The following is a 21,496-nucleotide window of genomic DNA, read 5'->3' as shown; positions in this document are numbered from 1 at the left end:
CTTGCTTCGTTTAATATTTGAGCTAAAATTTGTGTTCACGAAGCACCTAATTTAATAATTGAGTCAAGTTTATACGAACCGATCTCGAGTTCGGTCACTAACACCCTCATCTTGGATCATAAATGAAACCATTGTTGATTGTCTGGTTTTGTATATGTCTTTGTACTGCATTTTTTATTTGAGTTTTGTTGTTAGGGTGTTCACCTATGTGTGGCTGTTCAATTTTTTGTAACCCCTTTTTTCTTAATTGAAAAAAAAAAAAAAAAAAAAAAAAAAAAAGAACTACTGAGTAAGCTAAGACCCAAACAACCGGACACGTGTGATATGAGCCATCTTTGTCCTGTTAAAATTTCTCTCTTTTGTTGGTTCGGAATCGGTGAAGGTAAAACCCACTTTCTCGTCGATTTCGTTATAATCACTGAGATTTAAGTTTAGCAGCTCAATATTGGACCTTGATAAATCCTCGTACACTGGAAATGCATGCGAAAAGTTCTCAGAAAGACTCAGCTGGTACATTTCACTTTCTATGTTTAGTTTTTGTTGTTGTTGTTGTTTTTGTTTTTCTACACTTCCCCTCATTTTTTTGAACGTTTTTAACTTACATGATCTAATGGGTAGCTAAAACAAATCTTGGCAAAGCAAAAGAAGTTTTTTTTAGGTTTGGTTTGTTTTCTTTTACTTGGTTTTCGAGGAAACCAAACGGGTTATGCTTGGTTTTATAGTATAGCTTTAAAAGTGTTAGTGGGTTGTTACAGAAGAGCCGATTATGATGATGGTTTTGAATTTTGATAGACTAGTTTGATGAAGGAATGGGTGCTTAAAGTTTTATGTTCTATTTGGTTAATGAGAAAATGCAGGAATGGAAACCAAAATTTGAATACAATCATTTGCATAATCTTTGACTCGAGGAGAAATAATAAAGAAAATGTACATGGTGGAGCCTAATACAACTATGGTTCATTATTCTGCGAACCATATAAAAATTGATCATAGTATTCAAAATCTCAGTTTCTTAGATTTTCTCACATCTTTTGCGAAATCATCAGAGGACCATCATATCTTCAAATTTGGATAATGGTTCTTACATATGACTTCTGAATTGTTTACTAAACCAAAATGTTCTCTCAAGCTTTTCATAAATTATTTTTTGGAACACTGGATCAAGCATGGCAAGAGATTGATATCTAACGCTAAAAATAATGAATATGTCAGTACCAAAGTTGATCATCCCTTATTTAATCTGATTGCCCAAACTGAAGACATCTTCAGAAGTCTCTTATTTATAGCTTCAATCTCTGTGGATGATTTTCTCAAGAAAAATAAAAAGATAATAAAATCTGAATCAGAATGGCAGAGTTCAGAGAGAGATAGCTATCAGAAAATAGGGGATTATATCTACAGAAGTATCTCCAAATGTATACCTAATTAGTGCTGCACATATGACCATGAGCGTAGTTGGTTGTTTTCTATTAATGCTTAAAATTATATGTTAATTACACTTTACCAAGGTATGATTTGGGTCGAGTTCTAATTGCCAACCATGGTTTAAAAAGTTGCAGTTAAGCTATTTGAGGTTACATCTGTTAAAAAAATTTCAGGCCAACTTGTTAAAACTCGCAGGTATAGATCATGTAGCTTCAAAAGAACCATAAAACATAACAACCTTGTTAGAGTCTCAATATATTAAACTCATGAACCAAAAGCAAACACAATCAGACCTCAATTGAGTGAAGTACAACTTTTTAAACCACAAATTGGCAATTTGAACTCGACCCAAACCATAAGTGGATATAGTGTAATTTCCTCTAAAATATTACTTGACTTGTATATCATGCAATTATTTAATAGATTTTGCAGTTCATTTTATTAATGCATTTTTCAGAATATTTATTTAAATGCCATTGTTGCCAATGAAACATTATTTAAGTTGTTTTATGTATTTAACTTATTTTAGTTTTTTCATCATGTATAATGTGTGTGTGTGTGTGTGTGTGTGTGTGTGCATGTGTCCATGTTTTGAACAAACAATTTCATTTTACAGATGCATTGGTGTGCAATATGCGTAGCTCCCAAAAGGAGTCAGATAAGATTGCATCAGTCATTGCAGGAGAGAGCAAGCAAACTGATTTTTTACGTGTTTTCTACGGTATGTAATGTTATTTATTATGGTTGAAACTAGGTTAGATGCAACCCTTAATTGTTAAACTTCATAGTGATCTGATGACCGACTGTTCTCTCTTGTAGCCATTAATGTGCAAAAAATGTAAAGATCCTTTGTTTTGTATTTCTCAGAATATATTGGAATACACTTTTGTTAACTAGAAGAAAGAGTCCATTTATATTGTAGACTTAATGGCAAGCAGCTTATTCAACTTATGTTTTATACTTCACAATTTTCTCCTTTTGATTGTGTTTTATACTTCAACTCTGTTCTGTATTCCAGTTTGAGAGAGGAAGTTATGATAAAATGTAGGAGAGATTTGCTGCACAAAAGTCTGAGTATGATTGGTGCATAAATTAATTGGGTCATGCTATTCTGGCAATAAGGGTCGTTTGATGTTAGATCTTACTATAATGTTCTTGTTCCCTATAACAACACTCATTTTCCTTGGAAGAGAATTTGGCGGAATAAGCATGTCTGACATTATCACCCTTGACATTTAACAATTTATAACTATTTCCTTATTTCAATTCTAGGTTAAATTATCACCCTTGATCTGGGTTCCAGTCATGTAATTTAAGATTGGCTATTGGTTATTATTGTAAAGATGTGTCTTGTATACAATGAAATCAGAAAGCAAATTATGGGTTTTGCAGAGGGTGTTATAGCTGGAGGCGTTGCTGGTGTTATTGTGGAAACAGCATTATATCCAATTGATACCATAAAAACTCGATTACAGGCATGTCAATTTTACTGGTTGTTCTCTTGTTCATCTGTTGCATTTTGTTGTTGACTAAAATTAAATTAGAAAAAAAAAAAACCAGGTGGATAATGGCTAAAATTATTAGTGCCAAGGCTGTTTCCACTCACTGTGTCTACATGAATGATCCCACTTCTATGAAATGCATTTGCTTCTATATGTTGTTTGCTTTCTACTTTTGGATGATGTTGTACTCTTTATTCAACTAGTTTGGTTTTATTGCAAACAGCTTGACTTGCTTTGCTAGTTAAATTAAGCATTTTCCTATTGGTCACAATTCATTCCTCAAAAGGGAATCATTAGATTAAAGATCGTACAACTCCTTTCACTGGATCCATTTCTTGTTTTTTATTCCTTTTGCTTTCATGTTTTGGCTGTTTTACAATTGATGTCAACATGTTCATGATCAACTATAGAATACTTGATTTTCTATAATACATCAAACCTTCTTGATCTTGCTTGAAATGTTGCTAGTAGCTATAACCATTGCTTCTTTGGTCAGGCTGCCCATGGTGGAGGAAAAATTATTTTGAAGGGTCTGTATTCTGGATTGGCTGGAAACATTGCTGGTGTTTTACCGTGAGTAAACTTTAATTTGCATATATGCATTTCTCCAACATTTCAATAAAAGTAGTTAGTTCTTCTATACGTTTTTCACATGACAATGCAGATCCTAACTTTTTGGTCAAACCTAACAAACAACTATGCAAGTTAACTCAACTGAGTAAAGCCTTATGCAAGATAAGCACAACTTAGGAAAGCCTAGCTTACTACTTACCATTGGGTGCAAGAATCCTTTTTCCCTATTCATCCTCAGACCATTGCCCCAACTATTGATTGTATAATAAAATTTTGAAACCAGTTCTCCATGATAAGAGTTTGTTTTGATATAGCAAGACATCTCACTCATTTGCTTAATCTTTTGATACATTGTTTGTTCGAGTAAAAACCTATTAATAAATATTTCAATCTTCAATATCCTCATGCTCAAATTTTTTATAGTATTTTTTGCTGTGATTTTGTTTTGTCTTTATGCAGGCTTGATTCTTAGTGAATTTTCTATTGCTTCATGAACTGTCTTCCACAATACAGAGTGTGGGTCATTTCATTGTTTGTCTCTTATTTGAGGGGCTAGGGATGCCACATTTGAGCCTGAATTTTTTTAATTCTTTTAAGCTGAATGCTTGAAAAAGTGCTCATGAATCTACATAATGCTTGAGAACATTTCTGAGGACACTTTCTAATTATTTTTTCCTATCTTTCCAGTGTTCATTAAATGCTTACGTTTCCTTATTATGTGAGACATGGCTGATATACTTCTCTATTCTCCACAGGGCTTCTGCTATATTTGTTGGCGTATACGAACCTACAAAGCAGAAATTGCTGAAGTCCTTCCCTGAAAACCTTAGTGCATTAGCTCACTTGGTAATTATTCTAACTGACCATATACGAGAACTGACAATCTTCATGTTGCTAGACTGTCGTAGCAAAAGTTTCTTCATTGACCTGACACTTTATAACTGCATCAACACAGGATTTTTGCGCCTGTAGCTAAGGGTACAATGGGCTACATAATGAAGGGTAGCCCTCCCTAGTTATCCATAAAAACCCAACCCCAATGAAGGCAAGAGCTTCATGTCTCTGGTTCAACACCTAGAGACATAACCGGATGGCTCTTTACTGCATGCTTTTACTGGCATTGTTTATGATGAGATGTCTTTGTATTCCAATATTCAAGGTCCTATGGTAGATGAATATATTATCCTGTTCTTACTTGGGTATATACCTGAGGGTACCTGATGTGGTCCTTTCCATAAACCTTTAAAGATGGACTTCATCACAATGAAAATGGATTTCTTATTCACCTGTATCATTTTTTTTATCCTAGGATTAGTAGAACCATTTTGCCGCATTTCAGATCTCGTTTCTTGTAATAGAGATAATAGAAACAACTTTCACTTTCAATGTACTGGATAGAGCCTGCTTGTTATCTTAGTAGGTATTCAGACTTCATTCAGACTGCAGGTGCAATTGGAGGTGCTGCTTCTTCTCTTGTCCGTGTGCCAACAGAGGTACTTAATATTACGCCTTAGTACCCCTTCCCTTCTTGCTTTCTAGGTTTTTAACCATTAGAATTCTTCTCAGGTTGTAAAGCAAAGGATGCAAACCGGGCAATTTGCTTCAGCCCCTGATGCTGTCCGTCTCATTGTTGCTAAGGAGGGTTTTAAAGGCCTTTATGTGGTATATAATGCTCACCTTTCTCATTTAAGATTTATCTTCCCAGTCTTCAATCTAGGTTACATGGTTGATGCTTGCAAACTTCTCCTTGGGGGGATACCTTAGGTCACTTGTTATAAGATAAGGGTCTGATGTTCTGTGCAGGACTAGGCAAGCATCAAACTAGGTTTCTTTTGTCATGACCTAACGTAAATCTTTATATATGTGAACTCTACTTGCTGTTAGTTTATGAGTTTCATTTGTGCATATGTCCTGACCTTTTTTTTTTTGAGATTGTAGGGGTATGGATCCTTCTTATTGCGGGATTTGCCATTCGATGCCATGCAGTTCTGCATCTATGAGCAGCTCCGAATAGGATATAGGTTAGCGGTAAGTTTACCTTATAATGCAAACTGTGTCCACTCCTAGATGGATTCTCTTTACTTGAAGGACGTGAGGAAGGATTTTATTAGTCTAAATAAAGAAAATTAAGTCATCCAGAGAAGAATGAAAAATATGTAACTAAAGTAGAAAAGAAAAGGAAGTTATCTAAATTAGAAAACCTCAAAAATGGAAAGTCAGAGCTAGAGAATGTTTGAACATGGTCCACAAAAGCTGAGCAACTTCATTCTATTTACATTTTCTTTTCCAAATATTCTGCTAATTAGTCTTTCTACATTATATGTAAAAGTGATTAAGGTTTACCTTTTCTTCAGGCAAGAAGAGAACTGAACGATCCTGAGAATGCAATAATTGGTGCTTTTGCTGGTAACTTAACTTCCCAAACAACTTTTGAGTTTATCTTTGCGATTCTTCCGGTTGTTTGTTCTTGCGGTTTAGCTTGAATATGCTCACTTATAGGCCTCGTTTGGTACTTAGAATGGGTATTCTGTTAGGAAAATTAATAGTTATTACTGGGAATAGAGGAGGATGGAATGGAATAGTTATTCCTATTCCTTTTAGTGACAACACATATACTATAATTGCAATTGAATCAAAATTACCAAAAAAAACCATATTGTTTTTTATTTTCTTTCAAATTGGAAAAAAAAAAAAAAAGAAAAAGAACAAAGGGTGGCCAGCAGCCACCCACTGATTTCCATGATTTATTGTTTTAGTTTTTATTTTTTTAACTTTGAAAGAAAATAAAAACCGATATTGGTTTTTTTTTTTTGGAAAACATTTATTCCGCCATTGCTGAATAGTTATTCTTATGGGAATAGCTATTCCTAAGAATAGGCCCTCTACTAAATAAAAGAATACCTTCATATGGAATAGCTATTCAATTTCAGGAGTCTATTTCGCAAACCAAATGAGTCCTTAGAGTTTGTTGATAATATAACATCCTTCACTGTTATGACTAGTTTCGAAGTAAATATACTGTTGTCATTTAAAAAACATAACATTGAACAAAAAATTGTTTCCCTAAAGAAAGTTACTCACCTTTGTATTCCCAAATTTTTCCAAGTTGCCAATAAATGTTTTGATAAGTAATCAAATTTCATTAAGAACCAAATGGCACACCCAAGTACACAAAACCTATTTAAAAGAAACACGTAACCAAAAACAAAAAATATTTTAAAAAAATAAATCATCAAACTAGAAATAATTTGGGATTTCCAGAAAATAATTTGGGTATAGCAGCCTCATCTTATTCATGTTATGCAATTTATTCGATAATACAAGAGGGAACTACTCAAGGGATGTTCGCTAGACTTGAACCTGCGTGCTTTTTGTTTGATAGCGCGAGAGAATTTTGAAATTGCACCACCAGATGTACCATAGCTTAGCAATATAACAATCATAAACATGGGACCTCATCAAAAGGTATTGATCAATATCTTTTTTATTCCATTATATATTGAAATAAATTAAGTTGTAATGCATTTAATATCATTGCTATAAGTGTCCCAGTGCATATATCTTGCTTATTATGCTTATATGTAATGCTTTGCGTTTATGAAAATCTCCTGTAAAATCTCATTTACTCTAGGAGCAATAACTGGGGCTGTAACTACTCCTCTTGATGTGATCAAAACAAGATTAATGGTTCAGGTACTGAAAATCTGCTTTCTCATTTTCTTCTTTGAAGGAAATCAGTAAATAGTTTCTCTCTCTCACTCTCTCTGTGAACCTGTTGCAGGGGTCAGCAAACCAGTACAATGGGATTTGCGATTGTGTTAGGACTATTGTGAAAGAAGAAGGAACTCGTGCTCTTCTGAAGGTTTGTCCAATCTTTGTTATCTTTTTTGTACCCCAAAAACATGATATCAAAGTGGGGTATCCATTTCCTTTTTCTCTCGTTGCACAAATAAATTATGAAAACTCCATTGAGGTTATACGTCTGCTTTCCTAAATATGCCTTAGTTGCTAATATATCCATAACGATGACGGAAATAGTGGAGATATGGTATCTTTATAAGCTTTAATTTCATCCTACTATTCTAATGTTTTTCTCACTTTATTTTGTATGCCCTTCATTAGGAAATCTTGATCTAAATGGAATAATAATACAGATAGAAGATCTTGTGTTTGAGTCCTCAACAGAACAGGATATGCCACTTTCTTCTTCTGAGTAGCTTGAGTAAATGTTATACAATGTAGGGATGTTGGATATGGTTTGCTAATGAGCTTTGGCCCAAACTTTGCAGTAATTAACTTGGGAATACTGGAACATGTCAAAGATTTTTTGTAACACCCTTTTTCCCCGTACTCTGGCAGCAAACAAGCCACCAGATTTATTGCTTCTTTTTTTCTTTTCTTTTTTCTCTCACATTTGTGAAATATCAAACAATTACATCACACCACTTTGATCTAGTGAAAGGAAGTGTACAATGAAGAAACATGTACAAGAATGCTTTCATTCTCTAATCATTTTGGGGAAACAAATAAATGATGGTCATTTTATTTGAACTACTGCATGTAGTTGCAGAAGTATTCGTACGAATCATTTGTATTAAGAAAAAAAAAAAAAAAATCCCGACTTCATTGAAATTGAAATTTGTGTTCTAGTACGGTGATTCTCGATTTAAACATGGCATTTTGCGTGTAGTGAAAGTTATATAGCACAAGACTAAAATATCTTGCAAAAGTATGACATTGTTTTTGGGTGTTTTTCTGCAGGGTATTGGACCAAGAGTGCTGTGGATAGGTCTTGGCGGTTCAATTTTCTTTGGTGTTCTTGAAAGGACAAAACAAATACTTGCCCAAAGGAATACCCCATCTTCTCAAAACCCAACCTCTTTCAAGGATCAACTTTAGCTCACCATGTTGAATTCATCTCCTTCAAAAATTATCAGCTTAAATCAGGAAAAGCATCATCAGCTAGCTCTCTCTTCAGATACTGTTTCTGGGGTTTCTATATTGAAATTGCATCGTCAGAACTTGAAACCAATTAGATCATTGAACTTGTTAACTGATGTTGTAATTCTTCATAGAAATAGCCCTACTCAAAGTGGGTTTCTGTGCTTAAATTTTATGGTTGCAGCTAACCAGTGGCTCTACATACTTGGAAGTATGCAGGTTTTGCGTCACTGTATACCAACTCAGTCATACGTCTCTTTTCTCATGCAATAAGTAATAATGAAGAGGTTATCTTTCTGACGTTTTCCCACGTCCCTTGTTTTATGTTGATTTCCGTGGCTTGACGTTTGTGTAGGGAAGAAGAGAAATGCTAGAAATTAATACATTTTTATCACAATTATTATATAATACTAATGTGGTCATAACTAACTCTTTAATCAATTCTTATTATAAAAAAATTCTAAGCATTAGTTGTGACTGCCACATCAACGTTGTGAGATAGTTGTAAAATAAAAATATAATTTTTAATATTTCTCAAAGAATAAATGCTAGAAATAATATTTTTATTTCACAACTATTACTCTAGTCTAAGGTAATTAAAATTCTGGTAATTTTTACTTTCACACCAGATATCTTAAGCAAGTCTTTGACTAATCTTACATTTTTTATCTTTGACTAATCTTACATTTTTTATTTTTTATTTGGGTTAACTACCTAAAAACTCTTTAGGGTTTCACTACTTTTTTTTTTTTTTTTTTTTTCCCTAGGTTTAATTTGTATTACAGGAGATACCTATAATTTTGATAAAGACCAAATTGGTCATTCCGTTAGTTAACCGTTAGTTGACTTAACAGAAATTACACGTGGACCAATTAAATCTTGCCACGTGTCATGTAATTTATTTTTTATAAAAAAAAAAAAATATATTTTTTCAAAAAAATAAAAAAAATAAAAAGGAAGAAGAAAAATTGGGGGTGGCTCTAAGGGGCCAAGGGGGTGGGGTTTCGGCAACCCCAATTTTTCTTTTCTTCTTTTCTATTTTTTGTTTTTCTGAAAAAATATTATATATATATATAATAAATTACATGACAAGTGGCCAAATTTAATTGGTCCATGTATCATTTCCGTTAAGTCAACTAACGGTCAATTGACAGAAAGACTAATTTGGTCTTTATCAAAACCACATGTACTTCCTGTAATACAAATCAAAACCCAAGGAAAAAAAAATAAAGTAGAGAAACCCTAGGAGGGTTTTAGGTAATTATTAAAATAAATCGATATTATAAATTATTTATTTTCTTTCCTTTTCCTTTCTTTCTTCTTTTTTTTCCTTTACAAATCTGTATTATAAATTACAGTAATGATATAGGAGATACGAATTGTTCTGGTCCAGCAAACAAAATAGAAGTCTGGCTATATCCAAGAAGAGTAAGAAGGCTACATACTCAACTCCCATTTTACTGAGATCAAATCCAATGGCCGATGGACATTGCCACATCAACCTAGTGGGATGGGAGTCAATATTTAGTATTACTCATACAAGAAATACAAAACATATATGATAATACAAACTTGCAGCAGCCAAGCAATGGATGCTTAAAGATTTGTTTTGTTTATATAAAATTTTAATCATTCATCCAAAAAAAAAAGGATGCTTTCTAATGAAGGGGAAAGATTTAATTTTTGTATTTTTCCTGATGTAAAATATATCAGCTTTCGCAAAGGCAAAAAAAATTAAGAGGCTTATACCCCACCCGCAATTTTTTGCCCTCCCAAGTGTCTATGTTTTGAAAGGTTAGTGTTCCTTCTCCGAAGAAGTAAGAGATAAAGAAATCCTACAACAATCATCAAAATCACAAAAACTCGCAGGTGGGAACCCCAAAGAAAGTCAACAAATTCAAGCCTGCTCGGATAGCCACTTCGTGGTAGATTCCCCATGAGTATGACTTCTGGATCAAGAACAAAATCCAATGTCATTGCAGCTTCTTCCAACCAGATACACGTGTTTCTCGATTTGTACCCAGGCATATTGGCTATAACTGCAATCAAAGTCGATTTATCAAGATCAGAAATGCTATCTTGAAACAAAAGGAAACATAAGAAAATTGTTGCATGCATATAAAGCAAGACGGCACATATATCTCGATTCATAAATGCAGTGGTCAGATAGTTGAGAATTTAGGGGCCCTTTTTTTTTTACTATCATTGTGGTACCTACATATCTTCTCGTCCATTATATATATATATATATATATATATATCAATATATACTATCCATTTGTTTACTAGATTAGCCAAATTCATATCCACATGGAACTTTAAATCATGGTTAGGAAGTACAATACCTTCATATCGCCCTCCTGGAGCAAGCAAGCGATGGTAATCAGCAAACGTTCTTCCTGCTTTGACCTGTCAATAAAGTTTAGGAGACACCAAAGCGCACCTTATGAAACAGAAGAAGAACTCAACCGCCACTTTGTCAAATTAATGAATAAAAGTTTAGAAGAGAGCTTTAAATGTTTAACAATTCATGATTGAAGTTTAGACCGAACATACCGTGAGATTTATACCCTTTACAGTAATAGAGCCTGGGAGTGGCCTTCCACTGTCCGATGAAAAGATTCTTCCATGTACTCCTGTCTAACGAGATAAAGTCATATGGATAAACTATTCATGCACTGTGAAATCAACAATACAAAAATATTGCATAACTAAAACAGCCTAATAGTAATTTTTTTTTTTTTTTTTTTTTTATGAATAATACTTTATTGAATAAAAAAAGGTAAAACCTTAGTACACAAAGAGAATACAAGATATGCAACCCGACCTAAAGGTGTCGAAAATCTAAAAAGTTAACTAGATCTAAAAGATTCGAAAAGGTGAAATTAGGAACATAAATTACAGCCCAATCCAAAAGAGATCTCTAAAAGAATTCTCCTCTTGCATAAATCTCCAGAGCCATTTCCCCAGTAGAGCTTTATTGAACATCATGAGATTTTTAACTCCCAACCCGACTCTAGAAAATGGGGAGCATATAGTCTTCAAGTTCACCCGATGAAACTTATGCTCACCACCAAGTCCATCCCAAAAAAGGTTTCTTCGGAGACACTCCAATCTCTTAGCTATACCAGCTGGTAAAGGAAAAAGGGACAAGAAGTATGTAGGTAGACGTACTCTTGATTAGAGTTAGGCATCCACCCCATGACAAGTAGATCTTCTCCAACTCCTGTAACCCTGCTCTAATGGTAATTCTAAATGTGTCATATACAGTATATGATCTAGGCCAATATTTTTCGACAAGTATTTATCATGGAATGTGCACCATGATAATTATTTCATCAGATAATCTACTACAGAAACTGCAAGGAACACTTAGGTCTATGTTATCATTCACAAGGCTCAGATAGTCTATGCTATTTCATATGAAAAAGGTTAGCATTCAAACTACAGCATACCTTCACAAGGCTCGCAACAAGATTAAGCATGCTCATTTTGTTGTATTTCCAAAGAGTAGGAAGCTGCATGTTGACATAAGGTAAAGAAGATGATCCATTAAGCAACTAGATAAGAGTAAGACAAGAACAAGATAGTGAGATAAAAGTCAATTAATTAATTACACAAAGTCACACTTTAATTAAACAACATTAAAATTATTGCAGAAAAAAAAGGCGTGGTGGTGGGAGGAGGACATTAACATAAGACAATTGCTTGCCAGCAACAAAACCATCTAAACTACTGATTACAGGAGATAAAACTAACATGCAAGAGAATACCAATATTTCTTCTTTTCTTTTGTATGATAGAGAATGCCTAAGTAACTTTGAGAGCCAACTTCCTTGTCCATTCCCCTGGAAAAGTGTTTGGAAGGTTAAGGCCCCGCCCTGCATTGCTTTCTTCATATGGACGGAAACTTTGGGTAGAATTCTCACAGTTGATAACCTTAGAAGGTAGGGCTTCACTCTTGTAAATTGGTGTAATCTATGCAAAAAGAATGAGGAGACAGTAAATCACGTTCTCATTCATTGTGAGTACACTAGTGATCTTTGGCACTTGGTTCCTAGCTTATTCAGGATTTCGTGGGCTATGTCTAGTAACATTCTAGAGCTGCTTCATTGTTGGACAACCCCAGGGCGAGGACATCCCAAAGAGGCCATATGGAAAGTTATTCTGGCTTTCTTAATGTGGAGTATTTGGAGAGAAATGAATCAGTATCTCTTTGAGGACCGTAAGTCCAACGTGCTAAAGAAATGAATCAATTTTTTATATTGTAAACGCCTTTAGGGTAAGGGTCTCTCTTGTATACTTTTCGTGTACAAAGGCTTTGCTCTTTTCTTTCAATAAAATTATTATTCATTAAAAAGAAAAAACTGAGTCAACTTGACCATGCAAGACAAGCATAAGCCAAAAATACCTATACTAAGCTTTGTCTGTTTTTTTGGATAACTAATAAGATGTTACATATATTCTAAATTTCTGATAACATTAACAAATCATCATCACATAATTTGAACAACATCAGCAACAGTTCCTTCAAAAAAAATCGACATAAGGCATGCAATAGATTACAGATTATCACAAAATGCAATTTGAGCAGGGCATTGTGCTCCTCAATTTTAAAATATAGTTTAACAATGGAGTTATCATGCTCAGAAGTTACATAAAGTTAGATATAATGATTGTTTTCATGTCAAGTTTCAACTTGATTTTCCAAGAGAATGTTATGACCAAAGACATTATGGAAGCCTCTTCTTCAGCATCTGTTATAATAAATGCTCAAAAGGATTGGTGGGCTCCTCATGACTACTCAAATACGGAAAATTTGGGGAGTCTCAAGAGGATTCTCTGCTCATCATTGGATTTGAGCAAGCCTCTAACCCTTCAAGAGTGAGCTAAGACAATTTTCCCTGCTACATCATCACCACCCCACACCACCCCACCTCCCTTCCTGTTTTTGTTCAATAGTTTATTTGGTCAGAGATAATAGACATCATCAATCACTTATTAAATATCATGTAGAGCTATAACCAATCAAATTTTAAGATTGTTTATTAATCTCTATCAATTGTAACAGCAAAATATATAATCTAAGTTGGCAGAAAACTGATTTCAATACTACAGGAATCTAGATAAAAGTATGACAATACCAAGTAAAACATAAGTCACTGACAGATCATCACATATTGCACCTACAATTTAAAACCTAAGGGTAAAAAATTGGTGCTATTCCTACTTATCAAAAAAAAAATTGGTGCTATTCCTCATAAGTAAATTATGTAGTAATTGAAAGGGACCTTCATTAATTAGGTTAATACTTTCAAAGTAACATTCTATCCTTCCCTTGGAAAAGCATTTGGAGGACTACGGCTCCTTTGACGTTGGTCCTTTTCATTTGGCCAGCATCCCTAGGGAAAATCCTCACTTTGGATAATATCCACAAGCGTCACATCATAGTCATAAATTGGTGTTGTATGTATAAAAAAGAGTGGGGAAACCCAAATCATCTCCTTCATTGTAATGTCACGAAAGATATGTGGAATACAGTTTCTCAGATGTTTGGAGTTGAGTGGGTTATGCCTAAAAGGGTGGATTTTCTGGCATGTTGGAAAGGAAAAGTCAGTCGGAATGATATCAATATTTTTTAGAATGTAATCCCTTCCTTTTTAATGTGGTGCATTTGGAGAGAGAAACGCTAGAAGCTTTAATGATTGCAAGAAGACGAGCCCGGATCAAAGGCTTTGTTTTCTTAAATCCCTCTTTGAATGGATCTTGGCTAACACCCTTCTCAATGTTACCAACTTTGTAGATTTTTGTATTCTCTTTTCTTGGTCTTGATTTGCTAGGTATTTTCTCTTATATACTTCATGTGTGCTGGGGTTGCGCCCCTTGCGCTTTTAATTAACTTCTTTTACTTAAAAAATAATAATAACAAGACTAGAAGGTTTGATCATAGACCACTCCAATTCCTCCTCCCCAAAAAGAAAAAGAATTTCCAGGAGTTAAAAAAGCAACATCACAGTAACATGCAAGTTTTAGTATAACAAGAATAGTACAAAGAACAGAGGTGAAGAGACATAAACTGATATCTAACCTCATTAGCAGACGGCCATTTATTATCACTTATCTCCAAGGTCAATTCAAAACAACCACTATGTATATAGTTCCAGTCTTGCATGCCACCATATATAGGGTACCTGCAGAAAAAATCTTATGAAACAACAGCTAAAAATATAGTATAGGACAGAGAAGACCAATACTTCTGACAAGTTGATCACTCAGATGACTACAGATGCAGAAGACAAAAATGTCTTGAACAATCAGCATGCCAATGTACTTCTTTAATTAAAAAATTAATCAGCATTACTTTTATGCTGCCATACCAAGCTGCTCCATTTGTAATTCCTCCTTTAAATTCCTTGCTCAAAGACATGTTATAGTGAGAGCGACTATATGTACTTGCCATGAACTGGAATGTTTCATCGTCAGGACATCCAAAGTAAGTTGTCCTGAAATTGATCCACATAATCAGAAAAACTAAGTGCAAAAGGAAAGGCTAAATTGACAAAAATCTACAGTGATGCATAAAGAGAATGTATCCTGAGATTACCGTTAAAACTTAATTTTGTTGGACATCTTTTTAAGTAGTTCTGAAAGCAAAGAGATGTGAACAGTAATTTATACAAAATGATAGCAATGCTCCAACACCCAGTATTTAGGTCACCATGACATGTATGACACTAGAAAAGACTTTGACTGAGCCAAAATCACTCAGCACTGCAGAAATGAGTAGTGAAAACCCCTTTGCAATCTTATGGAAAATCAGGTAATAGCAACAAAACCAAAAATAAAAACAACAATAAATATAGATTGAACCCAAATTACAGCTATGAGAAAATGGAACACTCCGAAATAAGATGAAGAAATATCTAAGTTACAAATAGATAACTCTTCAATGGAAAATCAAAAGATATTTATGCAATTAACTTGAAAATAAGCTGGATGGGATTGACAAAGTAACTTCTACAGTTGGTAGGCTAACATTACATAAAATGATAAGATTGATCCTATACAGATAAAAGTGCAACAACGAACTGGAAGGATAGAACAGGAAAACATAAAAGCAGAGAGCAATTTCAAGTTACAAAGCATATTCACTGGACAACTGATCATGAATGTAAAATCATCACCTTTTATCCCAAGTGCCATCCCACGGATAATTTGCAACAAGTGCACCCTGTGAACAAAAGAGGATACTGTTAAAGTTCATTTCTCTATATTATATCTGAGTACGTATTAACTAGGTCTAAAAGCCACAGCATACATGAACCAAGCCCTGTGAGACAACCATATATCTTTGAAGCTGGTATAATTGAATGAGTCAGCCAAGTATGACGCAAATAAGTGGACTTTAATCCAGGGATAATAAATAAGCTCTATATTCAGTGACGTTACAGAAACACTAGGAGTCCTTTCTTATTTATTTTTTTCTGGAAGTTGTCAAGATATCTTTGATTAAAATAGAAATTCAAGAATTAAGCATTTCTGATAATGGGAAGTATTGAATTATAAACTAGTTATGCTGTGAATTTGTACAATGGAGCTAGTTTCAGTCCTCAGTGACGTAGTGTGTCCACCCTTTTTCCACAGGTTATACAGTACTCTTTCAGTACGTCCTTGCTCATCCCTAAAAATAAAAAGAGAGCCAAAGAATGGCAGGGAGAGGCTGCTCCTTGATATATAAAGATTCTGCTTAGCTCTTAAATAAAAACATATTTTTCAAGATGAAGGTATAACACTTTGGCCAACGGTTTTCAGTAAATATGTTTCCATGCCAGGGGGTAGAACATTAGCATTTCTTGTAAAATCAACATTAAGAAAGTATGCATATCAAATGGCAATAGTGTGGATATGGTTCTACTGAGGTTAATGGCATGAGAAATCGCAAAGCATTACCCCATGTAAACTGGCAGATGCTGTAAAATGGATCTTTCTCAACCAACTCATAACTGCCATGGTTTCAGGTTGCCGCACATTCACATCGTCATTTATGAGAAAAAACTGCAATTACATGCAAGTCAATTTCTTTCAACATTAGCACATCACCTTATTTTTTTTTGATAAGTAACATTAGCACATCACCTTAATGGAAACGAAAAGTAAAAGCATTATGTTTCAACTTATAATATTAAAAAAAAAAAAAAAAGCTTTTGGGCATCTCACTTTTTGGTGATAGGAGCCTTAAGATCTAAATTGAATCTTGACCAAAGAATACGATTTCTAGGTTTGAGTCCTTGATTACATCAGGAGATATCTAGCAATAGAATATAAATCCAATTCTCAATTATAACAACAAAAATGCTTGTAAACTTCATACAGTTTACATTTTCAATATCAAGATTGATACTCTCTTGAACTCCGGTTCAAGCTTGAGTGCAGTTCATAGTTACCATTCACAACACCAGAAAGCACCCTCTGGTTTAAGTCTCTTGCTTTTTTTGAATAGCAAACGCTCGATAATTCTCAAACTAACCCCCATTAACAAAGATATCTAAAATCTAAAGCCCTTTATCCTACCTACTATTATCCTAAGAACCTTAATTTCCCATGGGGATATCCTACAGCAACTACCCTTATTAACGTACTATTTTTTTTTATAAGTTATTAACGCAATATATTATGGTAGTCAAATGGACTGAAATCAGGACATACATGAACAACTAACAAATATTGTTGCATTTTATTTGTCATACTTCTTTTTAACTGATGTTATTTAATATTGTAATGAATCCTACAATCTTTTTGAGTTTAATTAGGATGCATCGACCTGCTGTCCTAGGTGATGTTAAGGAAAACTACGATATATCCCACAGTCTAAGTCATAATATCACAATTTGAATAGAGCCTATTGATGATTTTATGGCTCAATCTAGGTCAAACAACCATGTAAATGAAAATCTGATGTGACAAACATGATACCTGATCTGGAAAATCTCGATTTAGATCAACATTATTTGCATTACCACGCCTCCTAAGTGAAAATCCATCAGGATTCATGGATGGAAGTATATGAAGGTGAACATTCTCTACAATTGTTCTGGCCTGATAAAACCAATGAACATTTCAAATAAATTAAAAAGTTCAATAAAATATAATAATATGGAACTACAGAAGTATCAATATCAATACTACAAACCACACAATATTGCATAACTGGTGTATGCATAAACATAGCCTCATCAAACCTAATAGCCTGTAATCAAAGGAATGAAACAAACAGGGGTCTTGAAAAATAAAACACAAATTACGATTATGAGCAGCATAAAGATATGCAAAGTGATGATCTCAGGACAGGATAGAAACTTAGAAATTTAACTTAATTTTAATGCAGGTTTCTTTCTAAAGTATTAACCATTATAAGGCTCAATTTGGTTGAATGATTAGTTCGTATTTCAAGGGAAAAAGAAAACGAGAAGTGCATATGCTATTCAGTGAGAAACTTGGGAGGAACTTTAAATCAGGGACAGATCTTAGACTTCTTTAAATTCCTTGTTTAAGATAAAAAAATAAAATAAAAAGATAAAAAAATTAAATCATCCAAAGATTTAATAGTGTTTAACTTTGATCTTCGATGTTCTCTTTTTGGAATTCACAAGTCTGGCAAACTCAAATTGAAGGGTGTGTGTTGCTTCATTTTCTCAAGCCTATCCATTATCCATTACTCAATGCAGCATAAAGGAGTAGTATAAAGGAACTACCAAAAAGCATATAGAGGAAACTTTTTGATACAATCATAGAAGATAAAATACAGGAATCTCATAACAGAACAAAGTTGCAAACACATTGCCCAAAGAACTATGTGTGTGGGCAGTAAAAAAAAAAAGAAATTAAAAAAGAAAGCCAAAAAGAACCGAAAGAATCAAAATTCTTTAAAATAATTACACTTACGTGTAATAAGAAGAAAAGAAACGTACCAAGGGATCCTCAAGATAATTGTCACATATCCAATTTGCGAGAAACAATAGAAGCTCACGGCCTACAGGTTCATCTCCATGCACATTCCCAATGTACTGCAATATCAAGTAATTGGTCACCAAGTTTCTTGGACTAGCATATACAGGTTCCTTAATTTCATTTGCAAAAAAAGGTATGAAAATGCTTTCAAGCAAAGTAACGTATCAGCGTAGACAATACACAGAAAATTTTATCTAGATCAGACCACTTAAGGATGAGTACATTAAATCCATGTCTGTAAAACTTATAGGCCTCACTCAACCATGTTGAGGAGGAGCAGATTATCAGATCAGAGTGAAGATTGATAACATGCAAATTCATTCTTAGGGCCAATGGTTACTATCAAAAAAATGGAAATACATTCTCAAGAAGAGAATCATTAAAACCAGCCAGAATCACAAATAGGTATAAAGCTCTTTTTTTCTTGTCACTACACATAAATTTACCAATTGTTTTCAACTTCCACTGATAGACTGCTAGTACTCAATTGCTGGATACTGATAAAAACAACAAGGCATATATGTACTTTTTGTGTTATTGGCTGATACTTGTGTAGCTATGATTGCATTGCGTTTAGGATTACTGATTATGTTTTGGTGCATGATTTTTCTGAGTTGTGGCATCACAGAGACATGGATGTCTGCATCCCTATTTCACCACTGAAATATTAATCATAGTCTTATTCATAAAAATTATAAACAATATTGTTATTGTTATTGTATCGTTATAAAAATCATAGCTCTTTTGATAACTAAATCATCTCAATAGAAAGCGATGAGGAGCGCAACCCAAGTACACAGGGAGTATACAAGAGAAACTCCGACTAGGAAGAAAAAGAATAACACAAGTTTAGAAATTCAGTAAAACTAGAAAAATGAGGACTATTGTATGCCGCCATCCAAGCATAAAAAGATTTGAAAAACCATAGCTCTATTGCAACTATATCCACTACCAATTTCCTTTTTTGGTTTTTGGCAAGCATCCAAAAAATCAAATTTATTATTTCTACATTCATAAAATTTTCTGGTAATTAAAGCAATCAAGTTTATATACATTCTTTCCTTTTTTGGCTCTTTTGGTATACTGTAGCACTGCTGTCCAAAGTTCAAGCTAAAGCAGTGACTGGGCTCTTTTCTTTAAGTCTGAACAGGTTCAAAAATATAGTATGTGAAAAGAAGAAAAAATCCAATATGATACTGGATATTCTTCACAAATATAGCCTTCAAGATTATGCCAATAGACCCATATTTTACAAATGACAATTGAGTGTGTTCATGTGCCTGCATAAAAAACAGATCATTCACCTTAAATGCAGGTTCAGCCTCTTCCTCCCCAGGCTTGTCAGAAATTTCTATCACCCACTACAACCAACAAAACAGGCAAACACGCACTTAATAAGGTATCATTCACAACTCAACGGAGAGGTTTTTTCACAAATGAATTTAATATAAGAGAAAACTAAAAGAAATGGAAATAACTTCAGTGAAATTATTACCAGCGGAACGCCATTCACACTCTTCCCAATACTGCTTCCCCATTCCAAAAATCCCTCAAAGAGAGAAACAGAAAACAAGTCAGCATATCACTACAGTAAACAATACAACACACATTTTTCTTATATTGGTTCATTAATTTGAACAAAATCCATTACTTACAAATATTGTCATACACACACATAGACGAAAATTTTAGTCTAGTAACTGTTTCATTAATAAAAAGTAAGTCTTAGCAATCACCTATATATCCTAGAAATGTTACTACATCTTTGCCCGAATGCCTTAACGGCCTTCTCCAGATCAGAATTAGTCATGTAACCTTGAGCAACTTCATCACTGTGACACAGATCCTTTGTGTTATTTAAGAAACAATATTAGAAGTATCATGCAAATATAGGTAAATTTGATTTTAAGCTAAATTAGCAAAGTATTATGAATAAATACCTGATATGAAACCGATTTTCCTCGAACAAATGCCGTGCAGAACCCACATAACTACTATATTCGAAGCCTATTAAAATCAGGGTATAATTACAATTATAACAAATTCAATACCCAACCAAAACAACTATTCCGTTTAAGGTTAGAAATTAATATTCTATAAGTTCAAGATTACAATTTCCTAATTTAAACTAAGCGAGGAACCAATGATCTTCCGGTTCGTAAATCCAAAGGTAGCAAGGGAGAGAAAATTTTGGATCCTACTTCTGTTGTTGCTTTAATTTCCTATGGTGAAAAAGTTGAAGAAGCTCAACTTAGACTAGACCGAGTTTGAGGTATCACGCTCAGTTGATTTTCCGGAAAGTCAAGAGTAACGAAGAATCTGAGATTCCAATTTTTCATTTCTTTTCTTCTCTTTCCTACACTTTCCCAGCTACCAACCAAACGCGCGTGCGCGCGCGCACACACACACACACACACACACACACACACATATATATATATATATATAGAGAGAGAGAGAGAGAGAAAGACCTGAAGGGAGAGAGGCGTGTTGGCTGCCTCTGGCAAAGGTAGGGTGAAGAGAAGAGGATAAACTGAGAGAAACGATGAGTAGAGAAAAGAGAAGCTTCATTCCTGTGATTATGATCATGACCGACTGATTGATCGTTACATGTTGTAGCTCTCTGTGTGCTCTGGTTTTTCTGTTCGTTTTTATTATGTAAGAGCGAGCGAGAGAGAAAGAACGACATAGGGAGCGAGAGAGACGCCCCGGCTCCTGATCTCGTCACGTGAGAACAACGCGGCTTGTAATAGTATATATATTATTAAATATAACAAAGTAAATTTTAGACCATAAAATAAATGCATAAATCAAAAAAATATTAATTACTAGATTATTATAACAATAATTAAGCGAAATAAAATATATTACATTTTTATAGTGTAAATATTTTTTAACATTGATGTAGCGTTCCAACCAATTTTTTTTTTTTACAATGATTAATCCAATAGTTAATTAGGACTAACACACCAACATTGCCAAATAATTATAAGATAATATTATTTGCATTTCCAAGATAAGGAGCAAGAGAAATAATCACTTTAAGC

The 21,496-nt window shown here is 33.9% G+C and overlaps 2 protein-coding genes across 3 annotated transcripts; one reads left to right on the top strand and one right to left on the bottom strand.

The window, feature by feature from the left end:
• Positions 1-343: 343 nt before the first annotated feature.
• Positions 344-8,738, top strand: LOC132184169 (S-adenosylmethionine carrier 1, chloroplastic/mitochondrial-like). 2 transcript variants are annotated; one of them, XM_059597687.1, is made up of 12 exons: positions 344-510; positions 2,042-2,146; positions 2,818-2,900; positions 3,424-3,500; positions 4,256-4,346; positions 4,940-4,993; positions 5,067-5,162; positions 5,439-5,528; positions 5,855-5,906; positions 7,132-7,193; positions 7,282-7,362; positions 8,262-8,738. In XM_059597687.1, the coding sequence occupies exons 1-12, from the start codon at positions 477-479 to the stop codon at positions 8,397-8,399; spliced, it is 963 nt and encodes a 320-aa protein (XP_059453670.1). In that variant the 5' UTR covers positions 344-476; the 3' UTR covers positions 8,400-8,738. The 2 variants fall into 2 exon arrangements, with proteins under 2 accessions (XP_059453670.1, XP_059453671.1); XM_059597688.1 differs by lacking the exon at positions 2,818-2,900.
• A 1,145-nt stretch (positions 8,739-9,883) lies between these two features.
• On the bottom strand, positions 9,884-21,174 carry LOC132184697 (carboxypeptidase SOL1). The gene is made up of 15 exons (XM_059598423.1): positions 20,921-21,174; positions 20,390-20,456; positions 20,186-20,281; positions 19,945-19,975; positions 19,754-19,810; positions 18,410-18,505; positions 17,415-17,537; positions 16,392-16,496; positions 15,626-15,672; positions 14,819-14,944; positions 14,530-14,632; positions 11,897-11,959; positions 10,998-11,081; positions 10,787-10,850; positions 9,884-10,480 (listed from the first exon to the last, which is right to left on the bottom strand). Exons 1-15 carry the CDS (start codon positions 21,036-21,038, stop codon positions 10,185-10,187), a joined length of 1,476 nt encoding a protein of 491 aa, XP_059454406.1. The 5' UTR covers positions 21,039-21,174; the 3' UTR covers positions 9,884-10,184.
• Between the last annotated feature and the right edge of the window lie 322 nt (positions 21,175-21,496).

The sequence above is a fragment of the Corylus avellana genome, chromosome ca6 (genome assembly GCF_901000735.1).
Source record: "Corylus avellana chromosome ca6, CavTom2PMs-1.0".
Lineage (NCBI taxonomy): Eukaryota > Viridiplantae > Streptophyta > Magnoliopsida > Fagales > Betulaceae > Corylus > Corylus avellana.
Note: the sequence above shows the minus strand (reverse complement) of the source record. Positions and strands in the feature narration are given on the sequence as shown.